The sequence below is a fragment of the Eubalaena glacialis genome, chromosome 18 (assembly GCF_028564815.1).
Source record: "Eubalaena glacialis isolate mEubGla1 chromosome 18, mEubGla1.1.hap2.+ XY, whole genome shotgun sequence".
Taxonomy (NCBI): Eukaryota; Metazoa; Chordata; class Mammalia; order Artiodactyla; family Balaenidae; genus Eubalaena; species Eubalaena glacialis.
Genome location: NC_083733.1, coordinates 69,582,256 through 69,604,587, shown reverse-complemented (window position 1 = coordinate 69,604,587; position 22,332 = coordinate 69,582,256). Strand labels below are relative to the sequence as shown.

At 45.6% G+C, this 22,332-nt stretch overlaps 1 protein-coding gene across 1 annotated transcript; it reads right to left on the bottom strand.

The window, feature by feature from the left end:
• Positions 1 to 3,680: 3,680 nt before the first annotated feature.
• Positions 3,681 to 19,895, bottom strand: ZNF671 (zinc finger protein 671). Its single transcript, XM_061172628.1, has 4 exons — positions 19,622 to 19,895; positions 6,921 to 7,047; positions 6,186 to 6,308; positions 3,681 to 5,581 (listed from the first exon to the last, which is right to left on the bottom strand). Exons 1-4 carry the CDS (start codon positions 19,691 to 19,693, stop codon positions 4,368 to 4,370), a joined length of 1,536 nt encoding a protein of 511 aa, XP_061028611.1. The 5' UTR covers positions 19,694 to 19,895; the 3' UTR covers positions 3,681 to 4,367.
• Positions 19,896 to 22,332: the final 2,437 nt, after the last annotated feature.

Below are 22,332 nucleotides of genomic sequence, written 5' to 3'. Positions count from 1 at the left end.
CAGGAGGATCTTGGCTTAAATCTTTACTAATGATATTATTACTCCTATTGGCAATTTTAATTCCAATAATGCATTACAGTCAGGGTGAGGCAACAACCATACATAATGTCTGCCCATAAATTCCTTCATAAACCATGCTTTCACCTGCAAGCCTTCTATAGTATTACCATATTTCTGTAATTATATTGCCCTCTAAGTTTTTTGTTAGCTATTTAAGTTATAACAATACACTGATCATCAGGGCCTAGCAACTGTAAATTTTTTACTGCCCTCAGGTCTTTGTATTATTAATATCAATAAAAGTGAACTTGGGGTCCCAGCTGGAGTTCATGAGACCCTGGCCTGCCTATTGCTCAGTCATAATCCTCCACATTTCCCTGGCTGGTTATAATCAGAACAGGTTTTGAAAAGATTAGAGTCCTCCTTTTTATAATCTTAATACTTAAAAAATTAGTTAAGACTAGGATGAATTGAATTTTTCCCAGTTATTTGAACAGATTACTTTTTTTAACAGTGATCCATCACAATTTTAGTAGCCACTCCATCTATCTTCTTGTTAATGTCACTTTCAACAAACCACCTGAACATTTTTTTCTGATTAAATTCTGAGGTTTCTTTCATCTTATTTATATTGTTACCTTTCTTCTGAATAATCCTTACCTTTCTCCCCAGCATTAAGCCCCACTCAACAGAGCTGAACAAGGAGATCCACAACATCATGCCTCACATCACACTGCCTCCCGTTTTGTTTTTGTTTTTGGCCATGCCACGCAGCTTGTAGGAATTGACCCCGAGTCATCGGCAGTGAAAGCGCAGAGTCTTAAGCACTGGACCGCCAGGGAATTCCCTGGTCTCCGGTTTTATCGTGGCGTCAATCATCAGCTGGCTCAGAGGGATGGAGATAAAAGGTACAGTATCATTCTGAATCATGGGGTGCCATCTACAGCTCTAATGGCCTCTAGCTGCTTCCTTGATGGCTATATTTTTGCTAGAATAGGGGGTGGGAAGCAGCCAAGGAACCATATTCTTGGCTGACATCCCCTCAGTGTATTTTTTTAAAAATTTATTTATTTGGCTGTGCGGGGTCTTCGTTGCAGCCTGCAGGATCTTTTTGTTTTTGTTTTTAGCTGCAGCATGCATACAGGATCTAGTTCCCTGACCAGGGATTGAACCTGCGCCCCCTGCACTGGGAGCCTGGCGTCTTTAACCACAGGACCCCCAGGGAAGTTCCCTTCAGTGTATTTCATTTGCAATCCATTTAGCAGGACCTACAGACTCCACGTCTCACGTATGTTTTTCCTCCTAGTCTTGAGTGCACCACTTGTGCAAACTCAACCCAGGGATGCCCTGGAAACCAGCCTGTTAACAAAAATCCTTCCTCACCACCTTCTGTCTTTCTTTCTGCACAATAACCCCTTAGTCATTATTTGAATTAAAATAAGGGGTCATATCAAATATTCTATTCTTATCACCAAGTGCAAACCTTTCACAAATATTTTTTAAAATTAATTTATTAATTAATTTATTTTTGGCTGCGTTGGGTCTTCGTTGCTGCGCACAGGCTTTCTCTACTTGCAGCGAGCGGGGGCTACTCTTCGTTGCGGTGCGCAGGCTTCTCATTGTGGTGACTTCTGTTGCGGGGCAGGGGCTCAGGTGCATAGGCTTCAGTAGTTGTGGCTCCCAGGCTCTAGGGCGCAGACTCAGTAGTTGTGGCGCATGGGCTCAGTTGCTCTGCGACATGTGGGATCTTCCTGGACCAGGACTCGAACCCGTGTCCCCTGCGCTGGCAGGCAGATTCTTGACCATTGCGCCACCAGGGAAGTCCCCACAAGTATTATAATTGAAGATATTTGCAAGACTCCACAGAGCGGACTCCTATGAGGTTTTCTTAAAAGCAAAGCATGGGAGGGACTTCCCTGGTGACACCCCGCTTCCACTGCAGGGGGCGCAGGTTCAATCCCTGGTTCGGGAACTAACATCCCACGTGCTGCACAGCGCGGACAAAAAAAAAAAAGCAAAGCATGTGACATAGAAAGACAAAGAAAATGCAAGACTATAGTGGGGGTCAGAGACCTCCAGGCAGTTTCCCAGACTCTTATTCACATAGTGCTGTGATTCACTTCCAAATTAAGCCACAGACATCTGAGTGGTGAACTGTGGCTTGAGGAGAGCTCAAGTCAGAAGATACCAGCAGGGATTTTTTTTTTTATAATTTATTTATTTATGGCTGTGTTGGGTCTTCATTTCTGTGCGAGGGCTTTCTCTAGTTGTGGCAAGTGGGGGCCACTCTTCATCGCGGTGCGCGAGCCTTTCACTGTCGTGGCCTCTCTTGTTGCGGAGCACAGGCTCCAGACGCGCAGGCTCAGTAGTTGTGGCGCACGGGCCTAGTTGCTCCGCGGCATGTGGGATCTTCCCAGACCAGGGCTCGAACCCGTGTCTCCTGCATTAGCAGGCAGATTCTCAACCACTGCGCCACCAGGGAAGCCCAGCAGGGATTTTTATGCCCTTCTGGTAACAGTCGAGCCAGACTGCATAAACATTACCATTAGCAATCAAAGTGACCCTAGTGTTGTCACAGGATTTTTGGATATTAAACAACACAAAATAAATCCCGCTGTCCTTATCTTAGCAAAGGGTCAAATCCAGATATTCAGAAGTCCCTAGAGATAAAGCTAGAACTTTTCCAGTCCAGTTTTAAACAAATTCTACCTTACATGAAACAAATGGACAATATATCAAAATTTGTGGGATGCTGCTGATATAGTACTACTTACAGGGAAACTTACAGAATAAATGACTACATTAGAAGGGGGTTCTCAAATAAATGACACAGTCCACCTTAAGAAAATAGAAAGGACAAGTTAAATCCTACAGGCAGCCCTATAATAAAGCTCTTTCAACGAGAGTCACCAAGAACACTGGATAAGTCACAAAACCCACATCTCTGGAATCCTAGATCTCCATTCTCTCAACCATTCTCCTGCCTGCACAGCAATAGCCTTGACTTGATTCACTGAATCTAAGGGAATCCACAAAATGTTTATAGATTGTCCTGCAAGTGATCTTGACCAGAGGAGAGATAATAGCTCTGGAGGTCCTGACAATTTCTGTACCATCTCATCCTACACAGCCATAGCATAGGAATATCTTAGCAGGTACCTTTAGCAGGTACATCCCTCTAGGGTGTTATAATCTCTCCAACTACTTATTATTCACACCCAATGTTTCTGAACCATATGGTTTCCACCTGGCTCCTGTAGGTCTTCCAGCCAGTGACACCTGTCTATCGAATTCTGAACTCAGGCTCCTTGGCAGGTACCAGAGGCCAGCTGCCTCTTAATAATGCTTGGGAATATGAAACATTCTATAGGAACAAGGGACCAACTGCTCCTCTTCATACTTATTTATGGACCCACAAATAAAACTAGCCTCCAGGCCACATGGTATGTCTCACAGAGCCCTGAAATCATTCCTAGAAGGTCTTGGGTAGCAATGCAAATTGGGCCAAAAGTGGACAGCTATTCTTTGCCATCATGCTGTCCTCTCTGAAGCACAGAAAACCAAGGATTCCCACAAAATCTGTTTATCATTTCATGCTGGTAGAACACAGTTGTGTCCTCAACACACTCCACACAATGAACAGAACCCTCAAGATTAAAGGCAGCTCAGAGTAAGGACTTTATTATTGTACAAACACGAGCAAATGTGGGGCACAGAGTTCCAGGGCTGCAGGACTTGGAGACTGTATACATCCACAATGAGACAAAGAAATCCACGAAGGTAAATCTCTGCAAGCTCCCTGGAGAGCCCATCTTAGGAGCTGATTCTTTCCAAACCTAAACCAGTCAAAGGGTGAAAATGAGGCCCCCTGTAGGCCACTGAGGCCAGTCATGACTCCTTCCAGGGACTGGGGAGACGGCAGAGGTCTGCCTGACTAAGCTTGTAACTGACACACCCTGTGGGACTTTGCCAGATGGGAACAGCAGGATGCCTTCTACCACCGGGAAAGGCACTAGACAGTTTAGAATGTGCGGCTCCTGAAAGCACCTCACGTGCGTGGCACTCATCAGGAATCTTCCTGTTGTGGACGTTCATATGTATGAGGTTTCACTTCTGACTGACGGCTCTCTCACAAAACCCACGTTCAGGGCTTCACTCTGGGGATAGTTGTTAGGTTGAACAAGGAGACAGCACATTCTCTGTACTCTAAAGCCTTTGTCCAGCATGGACTTCCTGTGCCGAATAAGGTTTGGCCTTTGGGTGAAGGCTTTCCCATGTCTGCTGCACTCACAAGCACTGCTAGGTATTCTCAAGTGTACAGTAAGTTGGGAGCACTGGCTAAAAGGCTTTCCACACTCACTGTACTCTCATGGCCTTTCTCCAGCATGAGTCCTCTGGTGGAGAACAAGTGTGTGTCTGCGGTTGAACTCCTTCCCATGCTCCCTGCACTCAGAAGGCCTTTCTCCAGTGTGAACCTTCCAGTGCCGAATAAGGTTTGGCCTTTGGGTGAAGGCTTTCCCACATCTGCTGCACTCGTAAGGCTTTTCTCCAGAGTGAACTTTCTGGTGCTGAACCAGTTTGGAGATGCAGCTAAAGGCTTTCCCACATCTGCTGCATTCGTAATCACTGCTATGAATTCGCCAGTGTACGTTAAGGTGGGAGCTTTGGCTGAAGGACTTCCCGCACTCCCTGCACTCATAAGGCCTTTCTCCAGTGTGAGTCCTCCGGTGCAGAACCAGTGTGTGTCTGCGGTTGAACTCTTTCCCACACTCGCTGCACACGTAAGGCTTTGCTCCTGTGTGAACCTCCTGGTGTCGAATGAGGTTAGACTTGCTGCTAAAGAATTTTCCACAGTTACTGCACTGATAAAGCCTTTCACCTGTGTGAACTCGCCTGTGTTCAACAAGGCCGGAGACTTGTCTAAAGAACTTCCCACACTCACTGCACTCATAAGGCCTTTCTCCAGTGTGTACTGTCTGATGTTTAAAAAGGTCACAACTTTGGCTAAAGAATTTCCCACATTGGCTGCACTCATAAGGCCTTTCTCCAGTGTGGATTCTCTGGTGCCTTGCAAGTGTGTCTTTCCGAGTGAACACTTTCCCACATTCACTGCATTTATGAAGCTTCTGTCCAGTGCTAAGGGCTCCCCCAAGCTCAGTGCTCTTATGGGGCTTCATTCTGTCATGAGAAACCTGGTGCTGAAGGCCAGAGGTGGCTGGCAAGTCCACTCTGCCCTCATCGTGTATGTAGGTCTTCTCTGGCACATAGATTCTGCAGCTTTTCACAGTGTCCCTGCCCTCATCCCTCCTGAAGAATTTCTCTCCACTGTGCTGCTTGTGGTGCTGGTGAAGGTCTGTGCTGAAACAGAACTGCTTCCCATGTGCCTCACATGTGCGTGGTTCCTGCCTGGCTTTCCCCCGCGGGTATTCAGTCAGGTGTAAGAGGTCTTTCAATATTGGGCCAGACATGTCACATGGGTGTGTCTTCAGACCTGCCACAGGAGTCCTGAACTGTGACACTCCTTCTAAATAAACACTCTGCTCAGAGGAAGCAGCCTCAGCCTCCACTCCACACCAACAACCTGAAAGCAGAGAAGTGCCCAATGAGATGTATGTTGACTTTGAAGGAGGGGACAACCCCATCATAAATGTGTCTGACACACCGAGGATAAGTCCATGGGACTGTTTACAGGACAGAGAGGCAGGGACAGGTTGAGGAAGGGATTGCTATGCAGTGCGGGGCCTCTGAAGGTCACAGAATGGGGGAGGCCTCCTGAAGGCAAAGACATGAGGACAGAATACAGCAAACAGCTTCCAGTAGGACGTTGGCTGTTGAGACAGGCGAGTGCTAGGCAGAAGGGCATGTCCAGGCCCAGGAAACTCCAATCACAAGCGAGCAGCTGGTGTTCAAAGATTACTGAAGGATATGTGCACATCTCGTGACACATTAAGTGCAGGCCAATGTTGCAGACGAATGCAGAGTGAGCAGTAAGGAGGAATGGGTGCAAGGTGGATGCCAGGGGCTAGAAGTCAGACTAGAAATAAGTCACAGTGTCCAGAATGGGGAAGGACAGGTAGAAACGCTGTGTGGCCACAGGCCTTGAAATCAAACACAGGTGGAAACAGTCGATATCTCTGGATTTGAACCCAACCTTGACATCATGCCCTTCCTTGGTGTCCACTCACCAGGTCCAGGTCCCTTCTGAGCCTCTTTCTCTGTGGCTGGAGTCATATCCACCTGGGCAGGCATCCAGGGCTCTTCCCCTTGCTCCAGCTGTGTGACTAAATGTGATCTGGAGGATGCAATTCCTAAGGGAAACCCAGCACTGGTGAGTACTGGCTCAGAGCAACCCACCCTATGACAGACCACAAGTTAAAAAATAATAATTATTACTGGGACTTCCCTGGCGGTCCAGTGGTTAAGACTCTGTGCTTCCACTGCAGGGGGCGCGGGTTCAATCCCTGGTTGGGGAACTAAGATCCTGCATGCCACACTGCTCAGCCAAAATAATAATAATAATTATTACAAAAAGAACCATGAAGGAAGCATCCAAGGGTCTCCATAAGTAGTGACTATGTGAGTGCCTGTAACTCCTGGTATAATGGGGCCCCAGACAATGTCACCTGGAGGAAGGGGGCAGAACCTTGGGCACGGAGGTGTCATAATTCTAGACAGATTCACCAGCCCAGAAAGTGACCAAGACTAATGGGTTCCATTGGGAAAGCCATGTCTTGTGACCCCCAAACCTTTGGCTGCGTGGCTTCGGGGATGCTCAGTAAGAAGTGAGGACATGCCATAGAGCATAGCCCTGGCAGCCATGGCACCTACTCCAGGAAACATAGCAAGAAAGCAGTGTGGGAAGGACAGAGCGGTCCCTGCGGGAAAGGAGAAAGGAGATGGAGTTGGTGTGAGGGTCTTACCCAAGGAGGCTAAAAGTGCAAAGTTCTCCAGCATCACATCCCGGTACAGGAGTCTCTGATCCTCATCAAGTAGCACCCATTCTTCCCAGGAGAAGTACACAAACACATCCTCAGAGATGGCACAGCCCTGCAAAGATGGGGACAGCAAGGTCCATGAAAAGTGTCTCAAGTGAATATCCCCACTCTACCTACCCACAACAATGTCCTGCTCACCCATGTCCCGAGATCCCCAAGTCAAATGAAGTACCAGGCATTGATACCATCAGTCCTTGCTCTCTCCTGACTACTCCCAGTGATCACTGTGTCAGCCCACAGCAACAACAAGCAGGTTGGGAGATAGATGCCATTTAAGCTCTGAGCCTGGCCCAGTTCCCCTGGGGAACCCCATAGCATACTTCCTGGACATACTTCCTAAACCTGGGTTCACTCGTTTCACTTAAGCCCCCAACAACAGGGTCCTAGGACAATCAGTTTACACTCCCTCCTCTCCTGCACATCACTATTTGGACCATGCCTCCTTCACATCTTCAGCTACCTACAACCAACTTTCTGGCCCACACCACAGACATCACCCTGGACTCCCCAGATGTCACTCTGCACACAGCATGGAGAGAACACTTGGCAATACAATCAGGATGCTATCTTGTCCCAAACCTCCAGTGGCCCCCACTGCCAAAGCTCCCATTCCTGCTTTAAAGCCCTCCCAATCTGGCCCTTTTCCTTTCTTCAAATCACAGGCACCCAGAACCACATGCACACCTCAGTTACTCTGAGCCCTCTTCCATTTCTCAGTTGTACACTGTATTAAGTTTCCTATTACTGCTGTAACAAATCACTAGTAGCTCGGTGGCTTAAATCAACTCAAATTTATCATCTTACATCTGGAGGTTGTAAGTCCAAAATGGGCTTCACTAGGCTGAAAATCAAAATGTCAGCAGGATTGGGACTTCCCTGGTGGCACAGTGGTTAAGAATCCACCTTCCAATGCAGGGGGCCTGGGTTCGACCCCTGGTCAGGGAACTAGATCCCACATGCATGCCACAACTAATGAGCCAGTGAGCCACAACTAAGGAGCCCGCCTGCCGAAACTAAGACCAAAAAAAAAAAAAAAAAAAAAAAAGATGTCAGCAGGATTATATTCCTTCTGGCAGCTCCACAGAAGAATCTGTTTCCTTAGCTTTTCTAGCTTCTTAAAAACCTCCTGCATCCTTGAGTCCTTGCCCCTTCCTCCATTTGCAAAGTCAGTAACTATCATTCTGACATCTATTTCATTCCTCTAATCTCCTTCTTTGACTCTGATCCTCCTGTGATTACATGGGTCCACAGGATAACTCAGGATAAACTGTCCATCTCAAGATCATTAGCTTAATCACACATATAAAGTCCCTGTTGTGGGACATCCCTGGTGGCGCAGTGGTTAAGACTTCACGCTCCCAATTCAGGGGGCCTGGGTTCGATCCCTGGTCAGGGAACTAGATCCCACATGCATTCCGCAACCAAGAGTTTGCATGCCACAACTAATGAGCCAGTAAGCCTCAACTAAGGAGCCTGCCTGCTGCAACTAAGACCCAGCACAACCAAATAAATAAATAAACATTAAAAAAAAAAAAGTCCCTGTTGCCATGTGAGATAACACGTCCAAAGCTTCCAGAGATTAGAAAATGCACATCTTTGGGAGGTCATTAAGCTGCTTATCACATACATGTTGTCCCCACACCAGTCACAACTTTCCTACACCTAATTATCTGAAAATTAACTTTACAACAGACTTCCCCATTTCAGTGGCTGGCATTTCCATCTTTCCAGCAGCTAACCCAAAGCTTTGGGTCATCTCTCCCTTACTTCCTTCTCTCACAATCCACTTCAGAAAATAAAATCAGCTCTAGTAAAGTAACAGCATGAGAACACAACCTCTTGTGCCACCTTCACAGCAATCACTCTGGTACAGCCCATCAATGCTCATTTAGACTACTGCAGTAGTCTCCTCCCTGATTTCCCTGTGGTGTGACCATATATAAAAATAAAATTCTCACCTATAACCTCTGCAGCAACTGAACCAAAATGGTCAGAACTCTCATAAAAACTGCCTTCTTGGGACTTCCCTGGTGGCGCAGTGGTTAAGAATCCTCCTGCCAATGCAGGGGACACAGGTTTGAGCCCTGGTCCGGGAAGGTCCCACATGCCGCAGAGCAGCTAAGCCTGTGCGCCACAACTACTGAGCCTGTGCTCTAGAGCCCGCATGCCACAACTACTGAAGCCCGTGCCCCTAGAGCCCATGTCCCGCAACAAGAGAAGCCACCGCCATGAGAAGCCCGCGCACTGCAACGAAGAGCGGCCCCCGCTCGCCGCAACTAGAGAAAGCCCATGCACAGCAACAAAGACCCAACGGAGCCAAAAAATAAGTAAGTATATAAATTTATTTTTAAAAAAAACCAAAAAACTGCCCTCTTCCCTTTTACACCCACTTCCAACTTAGGAGCCAATCAGCTTTCCCCCTCCCCTGCCCTCGAGCCTCAGCTAAAGGCAAGTGATGGTGCCCAACTCCCTTGCTATTAGCAAGCTCTGAATAAATGTGAATAATTTCCACTCCTACCATCACTCCGTCTCCACCATCACTCTAGCCCTTCACTGTCTGTTCTCTCTGCTGCCAGAGGAAGCCTGCTGAGGCTCTGCTCCACATTGCCCATGGCTCCCATCACCCTCAGAATAGAGGCCAAGACCCTCAGCTGGCCATTTCAGGCCTGAAACCTGTCCCCATGTTGTCTCCCCCAGAAAGGAAAGAGACTAATGGTTTGTTGGACACTCACAGCTCAGCTTCAACTCCAAGCATCTGAACATGACTGGGATGCCTTTCATCCCTCATCTCTCTGGCTTCTACAGGAACCTCTCCATGTAACGATGGCTTAGACTGAGCCTGCCTCCTCAGAGCCTGCAGACACAATTGCTGGGACAGGGGAAAGCAAAGACACGTAATCCCACATATTGGGAAGGTGAGGGCTCAGCTATCAGCTTGGCCACTGTCACTGGAGCCTGTGGGCAAAAGGGATGGGAACAGCCCATATCACACCAGGGGATGGAGGTGCTATTCCCGTCTCCAGGATTCTACACTCCCAGAAACGAGATGGGGCGCCGGAAGCTCTGCCCCAAAGTGAAGTGCTCACAGAAAAAGGCCCCTCTCTTGGGCCATGATTGGCAGAGAGCTGACACCTTGTGGCACTGAGAATTCTGGGTACTGCAGTCCCCACCTTGACACCAGGTGCTGAGGGGAAGCCCGTGGTCAGAAGGTGGAAGGCAAAGGAATCATTTATTGAGCGCCTACTGTCTTAGCTTGCCAGTTGCTCCCAAGCCTCAGGCTGCATCTCACACCTCAGAGTCTCTGTAACTGGATGAGGTTGGTACCAAACCCGAGTTCGGCTGCTCGCCGCTCGAAAAGCCAATACTCGACAAACAAGTGTTTGTGGAAAAGGAAAAGTTGCTTTATTCAGGAGGCCAGCAATCTGGGAAGCTGGTGGACTAATGTCCTAAGACCATCTCCAAATTGCTGGTTAGGAGACAAAGGTTTTAAAGGCCATGTGAGGGAGAGGCTGCAGGGTGCATGATCCGATTGTGCTCAATTCTCAGATTGGTTGGCATCAAGGTGAAGTTTCGAGCATCATCAATCTTCTGGTTTCAACCGGTCTGGGGTCTACGTGCTTGCGGTCAGCAGTTTTCCTCCGGTGGGGGTCGGCTTCGTATAAAATCTCCAGTGGGCGCTTCATATCCTGAGCGTGATACGACGCTGGCTGTTTTGGAGGTTCACAGCCTGCAAATCCCAGCCTCATCCCTCCGAATTTGGGACCCAAGGCCAGCAGTTTCACCTCCATGTTGTGAAATGTAAAATGAAGATAAAACCTCCTTTGCAGGCCTCTGTGAAATTGTTTAAATATTCCTCAAACATAAACGTCCATTCACCAAAACAGCAGAAAAAAATAGTGCCCATACCTTGGTGAGGTTAAGTATCAAGTGCTTAAACCATTGCAAGGTGCACGATTAATGCTGAATACATGGTCCTCATCATCACAAACCTGGGCTCTCAGGTACCCATGTGGTAGGAGGTGAGTCAAGGCTGCCTACTTGCAGAGTTATGGGCAGCGTCTGTCAAAATTCACGTACACATACCCTGAACCTACGAGTAGCCTTAACAGGAATGATTTAAAATTTTACAGGATGGCAGTGTACAATCTGTGCCATTTAAAATTATTTCAAGAAAAAAATAATCACACATACAGAATGACGTTACCAATTTCAGGTAGCCAGTTGCACTAGGGATATGTTCTAGACAAGATGATTCAAGATTTACAGTTTAAGAAATATTTTCCCGGGACTTCCCTGGTGGTCCAGTGGTAAAGAATCCGCCTTACAATGCAGGGGATGAGGCTTCGATCCCTGGTCAGGGAACTAAGATCCCACATGCTGCAGGGCAACTAAGCCCATGCGCCACAACTACTGAGCTCGTGTACCTCAACTAGAGAGCCTGCGTGCCACAAACTACAGAGCCCACACGCTCTGTAACCCGCGTGCCACAACTACAGAGCCTGCGCACCACAACTAGAGAGAAGCCCGTGCGCCGCAATGAAAGATCCCGCATACCACAACTAAGACCCGACGCAGCCAAAAATAAATAAATCAATAATCTGAAAAAAAACAAATTTTTCCCTCAGGAGTAAGTACAGCATAGGGTTGTAGCATAATTCTTCTATATCTTACTTTCAAATTCACAATCTTTGAACTTGCATTAGAACCAATCATGTCGTGTTTGGCTTCAAATTCAATGCAATCTAGCACATGGTGTCCAGTGTCTGACTTCATGGGCTGAGCTCTAGGGGGAGGCTTACCTGGGTTTGCAGCTGGTAACCCCACTACTGATTATAGTACCTTAGGCAGAAAGCCTCACTTCTCCAAGCTTCAGTCCCCTCATTTCTGAAATGGGGAAATAACACTATTCACAGCACATGGTTTTTGGGATTATTACCTGGGGAATTACATGACATCCTCTGGTCATTCTTCCAACAGTGCTTCAAACCCTTCACAATGGAGGACAGAAAATGACTCCTGACCATCCACATTCTCTTGACTTGATTCAGAGGATTTCAGGTGCTCAATTCCTCCAGGAACCAGAACCTCACCCCACCAGACCCCCCCTCCCCCAACTATCCTCAGGTAAACTGGCTCCAGGTGCATCTGTGTAGTAAGTGGAAGTTCAGCCTGAATTCCCATGACTCAAGCTTACCAGATTCAGTCTCCAACAAGATTCCACCACTTGATACTGGGGTCCAAAGTGAGCACTAAACCCTGGGAAGAGGGAAAAAGTGCAGTCACTGAATTCTATGGAAAAGATTGCTCCATTCATTTAGGTCATCTTTAATTTCCCTCAGCAGAAGTGTTTTTGTAGATTTCAACTAAACTTTGAAGTTTTCAGTAATACTGAAAAAATAACTTTGTAGTTTTCAATAAAATACTTAGGAATGAATATAATGAAAGAACATGTACATGTTTCATTATATTCATTCCTAAGTATTTTTTTTATGCTATAGGTTTGTAAATTTTAATCAATTTTTGCTTTCTGTGTATTGTCAACACATAGAACACAGTTCATTTACATCTATATCCCTGTCTACCACACACACGTGTATTTATACATATATATAAAGAGAAAAAGAACTGTACACAGCACTTTGCTACATTCAGTTATGCTAGTGAGTCTTCTGCATCAATTGATATGATGTGATTTTTCTTCTTTTTTTTTCTTTAGCCTGTTAATATGTTGGATAACATTCTTTGCTCTTCTAATATTAAACAAACCTGGCACCACTGAAAGAAATCTCTCTTGGTCATGGTATATAATTCTTTTTACACACTGCTGAATTTTATTTGCTAATACTATCTTAATGATATTTATGTCTATTTTCATGAGGATAGTTCTACTAAAATTTTCAGATGTCTTACAATTTTCTTTACATTCTATTTTTTTTAATTAATTGATTTTATTTATTTATTTTTGGCTGTGTTGGGTCTTCGTTGCCATGCGCAGGCTTTCTCTAGTTGTGGCGAGAGGGGGCTACTCTTCGTTGCGATGTGCAGGCGTCTCACTGCAGTGGCTTCGCTTGTTGTGGAGCACGGGCTCTAGGTGCGCGGGCTTCTGTAGTTGCAGTACGCGGGCACAGTAATTGTGGCTCACGCACTCTAGAGCACAGGCTCAGTAGTTGTGGCGCACAGGCTTACCTGCTCTGCGGCATGTGGCAGGCGGATTCTTAACCACTGCACCAGCAGGAAAGCCCATCTTTACATTCTATTATGTGTTCTGTAAAGACAGTTGTATTTGGTATGCAGTTCTAAAATATCAGTGTGTTTGTATATCTTGTCATATGCCTGATAATCACCTTGATTCCTTCTTCCATTGATTGCTCCTATTTTGGTCATTTAGGTTGGAGTTGTATTTGTTGTTCTAACTAATGCGATTTCCTTCTATGCCCTGTGTGTTCCTCCCTTGGCAGTTTTAGACATTGGAGATATAGTCTTTCACTCTTTAAATTTTGGCTGTCATGGGCTTTACAGAATAGAAGCCTGAAATTCTAAAAGAAATATATTCATTAATTTTCGACACAATATATTTTGCTTGTTACTGATACATTTAAATTGTTCTTGTGACTTCCCTGGCAGTCCAGTGGTTAAGACTTCGTGCTTCCAACACAGGGGACACAGGTTCAATCCCACATGCTGCATGGTGCGGCCAAAAAAAAGTTTAAAAAAATTATTCTTGCCTGTTTCACTAAAATATGCTCCTAATTTATCTTCTATTGGTTTCCTTATTTCTTTTACTGTTTGATACTTAACAGTTCTTTAAAATTTAAATGTCTGTGGATTTTCTAGGATATTTTAAAATTTCTAATTTAGTTTTGCTTTATTTAGAGAATATATTCTACACTGCTTCAATTTTAAAGCTTACTGAAAATTATTTTATGTCCCTAGCATTTGGTTTATCTTGGAGGAATGTACCATGTGTACCTGAAAAGAATGTGTATTCTGCTATAGACTGGAGTAATGTTTTATACATATCTACTGAATCAAGTTAGCTGATGATATTGGTCATGTCTTGTATATCCTTACGGTTTTCCTGCCTATTCTATTAATTGTTGAAAGAATTTTGAAAGCCTATTCTCAGGCACAAATACATTTAGCATATTCATTCATTCATTCATTTATTTATGGCAACACCTCGCGGCTTGTGGGATCTTTGTTCCCTAACCAGGGATACAACCTGTGCCGCCTGCAGTAGAAGCACAGAGTCCTAACCATTGGACCGCCAGGTAATCCCCCATTTATCATTTTAAAATCTTCTTGATTTAAATTACTTGTTTAATAAGATGTCCCTATGTTATCTTTGGTAATATTATTTTTCCTGAAGTTGATTTCTTCTTATATTAATATAACCTCTCCAACCCTCTTTTTAAAATTTATTTATTTATTTATTTATTTATTTATGGCTGCATTGGGTCTTCGTTGCTGCATGCGGGCTTTCTCTAGTTGCGGTGAGCAGGGGCTACTCTTCATTGTGGTGTGCAGGCTTCCCATTGCGGTGGCCTCTCTTGTTGCGGAGCACAGGCTGTAGGTGCATGGGCTTCAGTAGTTGTGGCTCGCAGGCTCTAGAGCTCAGGCTCAGTAGTTGTGGCGCATGGTCATAGCTGCTACGTGGCATATGGGATCTTCCCGGACCAAGGCTCGAACCCGTGTCCCCTGCATTGACAGGCAGATTCTTAACCACTGCGCCACCAGGGAAGTCCACCTCTCCAACCCTCTTATGGTTAATATTCATGTCTTATTTCATTCCATTCCTTTTAGCATATACTTATGTTTGTAAGTAAGGATCATTTATTATAGGTTGCATGGAGTTTGCCCATGCATTTAATACAGTCTGACAATCTCTCCCTATAATTTAAATATATGAGATATTTAAAGCAAAAAAACTGAAAAAAAAATTGTGGGTACAAATGTATAACTTACTCGCTCTTATCTATCTTCTTAGAAAGGGATAAATCAGACAAAGAATAAGCATATAAATGATATTAATAATATAACATTCAGAAGATACACATTCATCTTGATTTTACACTGTTGAACATTTGAAAAATTACATTCACTAAGGGAAAAATGAAGCCACAACACAGATCACAAGTTTTATGAATTCTCTATGAATATATGTATATTTGTTTACTAGAGCAGTGTAATAATATGATTTATAACAAGAAATACGTATTTGGTCTTTTAATTTTTAATTTTTAAAATAAATTTATTTATTTATTTTTGGCTACTTTGGGACTTTGTTGCTGTGTGCGGGCTTTCTCTAGTTGCGGCAAGTGGGGGCTACTCTTTGTTGTGGTGCACGGACTTCTCATTGCAGTGGCTTCTCTTGTTGTGGAGCACGGGCTTCAGTAGTTGTGGCTTGCGGGCTCTAGAGCGCAGGCTCAGTAGTTGTGGCGCACGGGCTTGCTTGCTCCGCGGCATGTGGGATCTTCCCGGACCAGGGCTCGAACCCGTGTCCCCTGCACTGGCAGGCGGATTCTTAACCACTGTGCCACTAGGGAAGTCCCTGCATTTGGTCTTTGTCCAGGTTTTGGGCACAGAATTCCTAAAACCTTAGGTATTTCCTAAGTGAGAAGAGCAATAAAAATGCCCTTATGAGGTTACTTTGGGAAAGCACAAAAGGATGGTGGGGCTGGTTTCCAGGAGAACCAAGCACATGATTAGAGGGTTGGAACTTTCAGTCCTACCCCCTGACCTCTGAGGGGGTAGAGCGGTTGGAGCCTGAGTTCAATCGCCAATGGTCAAGGATGTAATCAATCATGCCTATGAAATGAAGCCTCCATAAAAACCCAAAAGAATAGGGTTCAGAGAGCTTCCAAGTTGACGAACACATGGAGATGCAGGAAGAGCAATGTGCATGGGAACTCTGCACCTTTTCCCCATACCTTTCCCTGTATGCATCTCTTCCATGTGGCTGTTCCTGGGTTATATCTTTTTATATTAAACTGGTAATCTAATTAGTAAAATGTTTCTGAGTTCTGTGAGCCACTCTAAGAAAATTGATTGAACCCAAAAGGGAGGCTGTTGGAACCTCCAATCAGTTCAGAAGGCCAGGTGAAAACATGGACTTAACGACTGGTGTCTGAAAGGGTGTGTGTGGGGTGGGAGGAGTCTTATGGGACTGAGACCTTAACCTGTGGGATCTGATGCTATCTCTGGGTAAACAGTGTCAGAATTGACTTGAATTATAGGACACTCAGCTGGCGTGAGAGAATTGCTTATTGGTGTAAGAAAACCCACCCATACACAATGGAATTGGTGAGACCATAATCTTTAGCAGCCTTTCTCAAATGGGGTTCCATGAGAGAATTTGTTCCCACAGAAAATGATTTCAGTGGATACTGTCTTAAATACCCCAAGGAAAGTACATGCCTAAGACCAGTCTAAATGCATAGAAGAATAATCAGTTCACTACCTACAATGAATTCCTTGGGAAAGTAATGCTTAATTCTCTCATAAAATCTCTCTCATAAATTCTCTCATAAAATTGGATACAGTATACAAAGGGAGAATAATATAGGAATTTCAATAACACAAACTGTTTTTCCTGGCTGTTTTGTAGCTCATAAAGAAAATCAGAATAATATCACCCCAAAATATGCCTCTTTGACATAAAAATTATTTTGAGCTGAAGGCAGTGAGAAACAGCAAACACAGAAAAAGCTCCCCTTTTTCTACCTAAAGGCAAGATATAAATTCTCCTTTTATTGGAGACAGATTTTCAGCCCAGAGACTGGCACCAAAGGAATCTGCAATCAAACCACACAATATTAGGTTCCTCCCCCGTATTTACCTTCTCAGTTTGCTGCCCTTGGAAGCCTAAAACTGCTTTTCTTCGTTCTGTCATTTCTCTACAAATTTACTCTTCTTTGTCGAAGATACTAATATAAACTAGAATTCTAAGCCACCAATTCCAGTTACTTTTGGTTTAGGTTTCTCCCATGTGTTGTGTGCTGCACATATTAATATACTGTTTTTCTCATTAGTCTGTTTTTTTCTTAAAGAGACCCATCTGAAAACCTAAGATTGGCAGAGATAGAGTTTTGCCTCTCCTACGCTCATTAAAATTACAAATAGTATACAGAAGTGTGGGCAGAAACATTTCCTGTGTTGGGACAACTTATGTTAGAGGAATTCTTTGGTAGGAACTTCCTGTGAGGCAAGAAGCCTGTCCTCCTTGGAACATTTAGTCAAAAACAAGGAGAGGGACTTCCCTGGTAGTCCAGTGGCTAAGACTCTGCGCTCCCAATGCAGGGGGCCCGGGTTCGATCCCTGGTCAGGGAACTATATCCCACAAGCCGCAACGAAGATTGAAGATCCCGCCGCAACTAAGACCCAGCACAACCAAATAAATAAATAAATAAATAACAAAGACAAAAACACAAGGAGGCACCCCAATGTTCACTGCAGCACTATTCACAATAGCCAGGACATGGAAGCAACCTAAATGTTCATCAACAGAGGAATGGATAAAGCTGTGGTACATATATACAATGCATTACTCAGCCATAAAAAGGAACGAAATTGGGTTATTTGTAGAGACGTGGATGGACCTAGAGACTGTCATACAGAGTGAAGTAAGTCAGAAAGAGAAAAACAAATATTGTATATTAACATATATATGTGGAATCTAGAAAAATGGTATAGATGATCTTATTTGCAAAGCAGAAATAGAGACACAGACTTAGAGAACAAACGTATGGACACCAAGGGGGGAAAGGGGTGGTGGTGGGATGAATTGGGAGATTGGGATTGACATATATACACTATCGATACTATGTATAAAATAGATAACTAATGAGAACCTGCTGTATAGCTCAGGGAACTCTACTCAGTGCTCTGCAGTGACCTAAATGGGAAGGAAATCCAAAAAAGGGGGGACATATGTTTACATATAGCTGATTCACTTTGTTGTACAGTAGAAACTAACACAACATTGTAAAGCAACTACACTCCAATAAAAATTAATTAAACATACACACACACACACACACACACACACACACACACACACACACAGGCTGGGACAATCTATCATATGGCATTTGAGGGATTTTGTGGCTTTGGCAAGACTGAGTAAAGTGGAATCACTCCTGGCACTGGAGGAGCTTTTCAGTGTGTGTTTCTCTTAGAACAGGTTGTTCAAAAGCAAGGGTAACTGTCATCAGACAGTGATTTTATGACACCCCATCTTCTGCTGCCAGGCCAGGTTCCTTGTGCCCTACAAAGCATTCTCCTCATGCAGACACTGGACAAACAGAATGCCCCTCCTTTGTGGAGGGAAGTCTCAGAAATGCCCACCCTTTCCCCCCCGCCTCCATCCACAGCCCTCCTCTCTCACCCCAAAGACCATTTGAAATAACATACTTAAGATTGCTACCCATGGGACCTCCCTGGTGGCGCAGTGGTTAAGAATCAGCCTGCCAATGCAGGGGACACATGTTCAATCCCTGGTCTGGGAAGAGCCCACATGCTGCGGAGCAACTAAGCCCATGTGCCACAACTACTGAGCCTGCACGCTAGAGCCCACGAGCCACAACTACTGAGCCCACGTGCCACAACTACTGAAGCCCGTGTGCCTAAAGCCTGTGCTGCGCAACAAGAGAAGCCACCACAGTGAGAAGCCCGCGCACCGCGACAAAGAGTAGTCCCCACTCGCCACAACCAGAGAAAGCCCATGCGCAGCAACGAAGACCCAACGCAGGCAAAAATTTTAAAAATAAATAAATTTATATAAAAAAAAGATTGCTACCCCTAAATCTGATCTCCAGGCCTTGACCTAGTCCAGACCACTCTCTACACCCTGTGGACATCTCCAACCCAGCCCCTTCTCCAGAACGCCAGACCTTCCAGTCCAGCTGCTCATGTGACACCTCCACTCTGGACATCTCAGAATCAACCATGTCCACTCTGAAATCTGCTCCCTAGTTTGACTTCCTGATTTCCATTTTCAAAATGTCCATGAAAACAAAAAAACAAAAAAATTTAAAACTTGTTTTTTCACTTACTATCAATCACAGCCTCATCTGATGCAGGAGGAAATGTTGGCGGTGGTATCTTTAAAATATATCAGAACCTGATCACTTCTTCCCCCTCTCCTGGCACTCAAGTCCATCCACCGTCAAAACATTCCTTGAAGCCGCTGCAGTAGCCTCTTTACCAATCTCCACGCATCCATCCTCACATTCCCTGCCCCAACCTAATCTGTTTCGCCCAGCGCAAAATGTGGGATACTTTTAAAATCTCCACTTAGCTCAAGTACTCCTTCTATTCGAAACTCTTATGGCTCCCAGAGCCCTCAGAATGAAAGTACAACTCCTCAACCCAGGTGTGACTCCTCACATCCTGCTCGGTGCTGACACGACCCGGATCCCCGATCTCCCCAATGCCTCTGGCTCAGTCCGACCTCCAAGCCTCTGCACCTGTCGGTCCCTCTGCCCGTCCCCCTCTCACACGCGCCATCGCACTGTCAGAAACAGGGACCCCACAATCCCGGACACCGGGCCTGGGCTGCAGGCACGGGAGCAGGCGCCCCGCACTCGGGACTTTAGTGTCTGGTGGGGTGGAGGAGGAGCGTGTACCTGAGGGGGGTCCCTCAGCGCGGCCTCCGCCATCGGAGTCTGTGGGCGGAGTGCGCCGGGAGAGGCAGGCATCCGGGTTGAGGACGTGGATACCGCGGTCCCAAGCCCCGCCCCGGCGGCGGGGACAACGTCTCGCCTCCGAGCGGCGGGGACAACGCCTCCTCACGCGTCTTCCCGATTCCTCCACCCTCGGTCCAGACCAAGCATTCAAGAGCCCCTTAGCGCATAGATCCTCACAACAACCGACAAAATGTCTGGTTGCGCCTAAGATGCCGGAAGTCCCGCTCCAACGTCTTCCGCACGCACGGAAACGCCCCTCTCCCGGGCCTTCATTGGACGTGTGGCGCAGAGCCTTCTGGGTAATGTAGTTCTTGGTGAGCCATCGGCCTAGGCACAGGTTCAGGGCCTGGGCCTGGGCTCCTGGGGAAAGGCTGGGTACCACAAGAAGGGGTTTGTAAGTGGCACCCCTAATTCCCGAGGATGAGGCGGGGCTTAGCTCCTCTTCAAGGGCCCGCATGCAGATTCCGTGGATTGCTGTCTGCACTAATTAAAGAAATGTTTGGAGTCATATTATTTCAGATAGTCCGGAAAGCTGCAAAACCAAAAGGACACACCACATCAAGTTTCTCTCGTCCATTCATACCTGGGAGCTAGTAACCATTACCTTGTTGCCTTTTAAATACATTCTAGGGACTTCCCTGGTGGTCCAGTGGGTAAGACTCCACGCTCCCAACGCAGGGGCCCTGTGTTCCATCCCTGGTCGGGGAACTAGATCCCACATGCATGCCACAACTAAAGATCCCACATGCTGCAACTAAGACCCGGCGCAGCCAAAATAAATAAATAAAAAATTTTTTAATGTTAAAAAAAAATACATTTGGACTGAAGCTTTAGGTTCAGTGTTGTTACTTTCAGTTCTGGTTAGGGACAAGAGAGGAAATATTCCAGACAGGGCCATGGAGTGGAAGAAGAGAGAGGGATGTTGAGATACTCTGGAGCCAGTAGATAGATTTCCTCAGAAAACTTTTCTCCTACCTGTATAATCAGTGATTGTATTCATCCCAGGAAGCAGCACTTTTTTCCAAGTAATATTTCTTACTTGGTATACTGAGATGGGCTGGGACCTGGGACCCTTTGCTGGGACCTGGGACCCTCTGCTGCAGTGCTGCAGTGCTTGCACCTGGACACACCTCTCCTCAAGCAACAAAATATGAAGAAACTGTATAGGACTGAAAATAACTGCATGCACGCGCGGTTGGGGCAAATTCTGGAACCAAAAGATACAAAGAGACCAAAAAAACCCAACTGCCACTTTTGAAGGGCCTGGAGCAAAAACAGGGTGTTGGGAGCAAAAGCAGGGTACTGTGCAAGCCCCCCTGCACACAGCACCACCTAAGGGGTGGGCAAAACACCTAAGCCACCCCTCCAGCCAGACCCCTGGACAGACCCCTTCCCTCACCCCATATAGGGAACAAGCTTGCTCCCCCTTGGGGAGCCGGCAAGCAAGGGAACTTGTTGTTTGTTCTCGCTGCCCCCTGCTGCAGCAGGGGCCCCAATAAAGCCTTGCCTGAATTTCTTGTCTGGCCTCTACTCAATTTCTATTTATTGGGGAAGGCCAAGAACCCTGGTCTGTAACAATACCACCATATATAGAATTGCTTTTAACATCTGAGACCTCTTAGAAAAGAAGTGCTACCATTTGAATGCTATTGCCTGCCTGAACAGTGACCATCATCGTCACATTGGGAGCATGAGCCCAAAATGGGTCATATGAACCCTGAGATAAATGTTTGGGACACCATGAGGTCGTCTCCTTGCTGTGAAGTGATCACCAGGGGTGTGCACCAGGGATCTGCACAGGGAGTTGAGATTATCAGTGAAAAAATTCCCGAGAGTTATTGATAATGATTCTGCAGCTATTTGAAGAGAGTGGAGAAAATAGCTCTGAGGAAATATTTACAATAGCTGTAAAAAGGTAATTTTGAGCCTGAGTACTGAAGTATGAGAACTGAGAGAATGAAGCTGAGCAGATAAAGGGTTTATTCATGAGGCAGCCGAACAAGGAGACAGAACAAATCGCAAATCCATCTCCCTGAAGGTGAGAGGCTCTGGATACTTATGGGATAAACCTGAGGTGTGGGGAGCATGGGGGAATGTGATTAGAGATAAGAAAAATGTGAAGTAATCATGGTTTTGCACAACAAAGCTACATGCTTCTCCATGGACTCATGTTCAGAAAACGGCGACGTTAGCATGTTCTAAGGGTGGAGTCTTTGGCCCTCTGATGTCAAATGGTAACTAATTAGATAACTCGTGCGTGCCCAGTTGAAAAGTTTGTTGTCCCAATCAGTCTTGATTGGCTCAAGCTTGAACTGGACCCAGCTGACTCCAAGTTCGTGAAAAAAAACTCCGGCAAACATCTTAATTGTTTAGGCCGTGTGATGCTTGGATGACATTCAAGTTTTTATAGAATCAGCTGAAGCAAATTTAATCAGTGAAGGCATTTTACAGTTCAGTATTTATTAACCAAATTATAGTTTAATGGATCTAACTGACGACTCCTCTCAGTTTTGATAGTAGCTATGTGTTTTGTGCAGGTTTCAGCCTATTGATAACCAATGTCTCCCTTGCCTGTATTGACAGTGACTGTGTCCTACTCAACAAGGAACACTGTTTAATCCATATTATATATCTTACTCCACAATATTCCT

What these genes read in the sequence shown, in the direction of transcription:
- ZNF671 (XM_061172628.1), bottom strand. Translation starts at nt 19,693, where the DNA reads ATGCCTGCCTCTCCCGGCGCACTCCGCCCACAGACTCCGATGGCGGAG. An exon ending in TGCACTTTTAGCCTCCTTGG is followed by an intron (nt 6,309 to 6,920) that starts GTAAGACCCTCA and finishes GGTTTCCCTTAG; the next exon opens with GAATTGCATCCTCCAGATCA. An exon ending in TCAGAAGGGACCTGGACCTG is followed by an intron (nt 5,582 to 6,185) that starts GTGAGTGGACAC and finishes CTCTGCTTTCAG; the next exon opens with GTTGTTGGTGTGGAGTGGAG.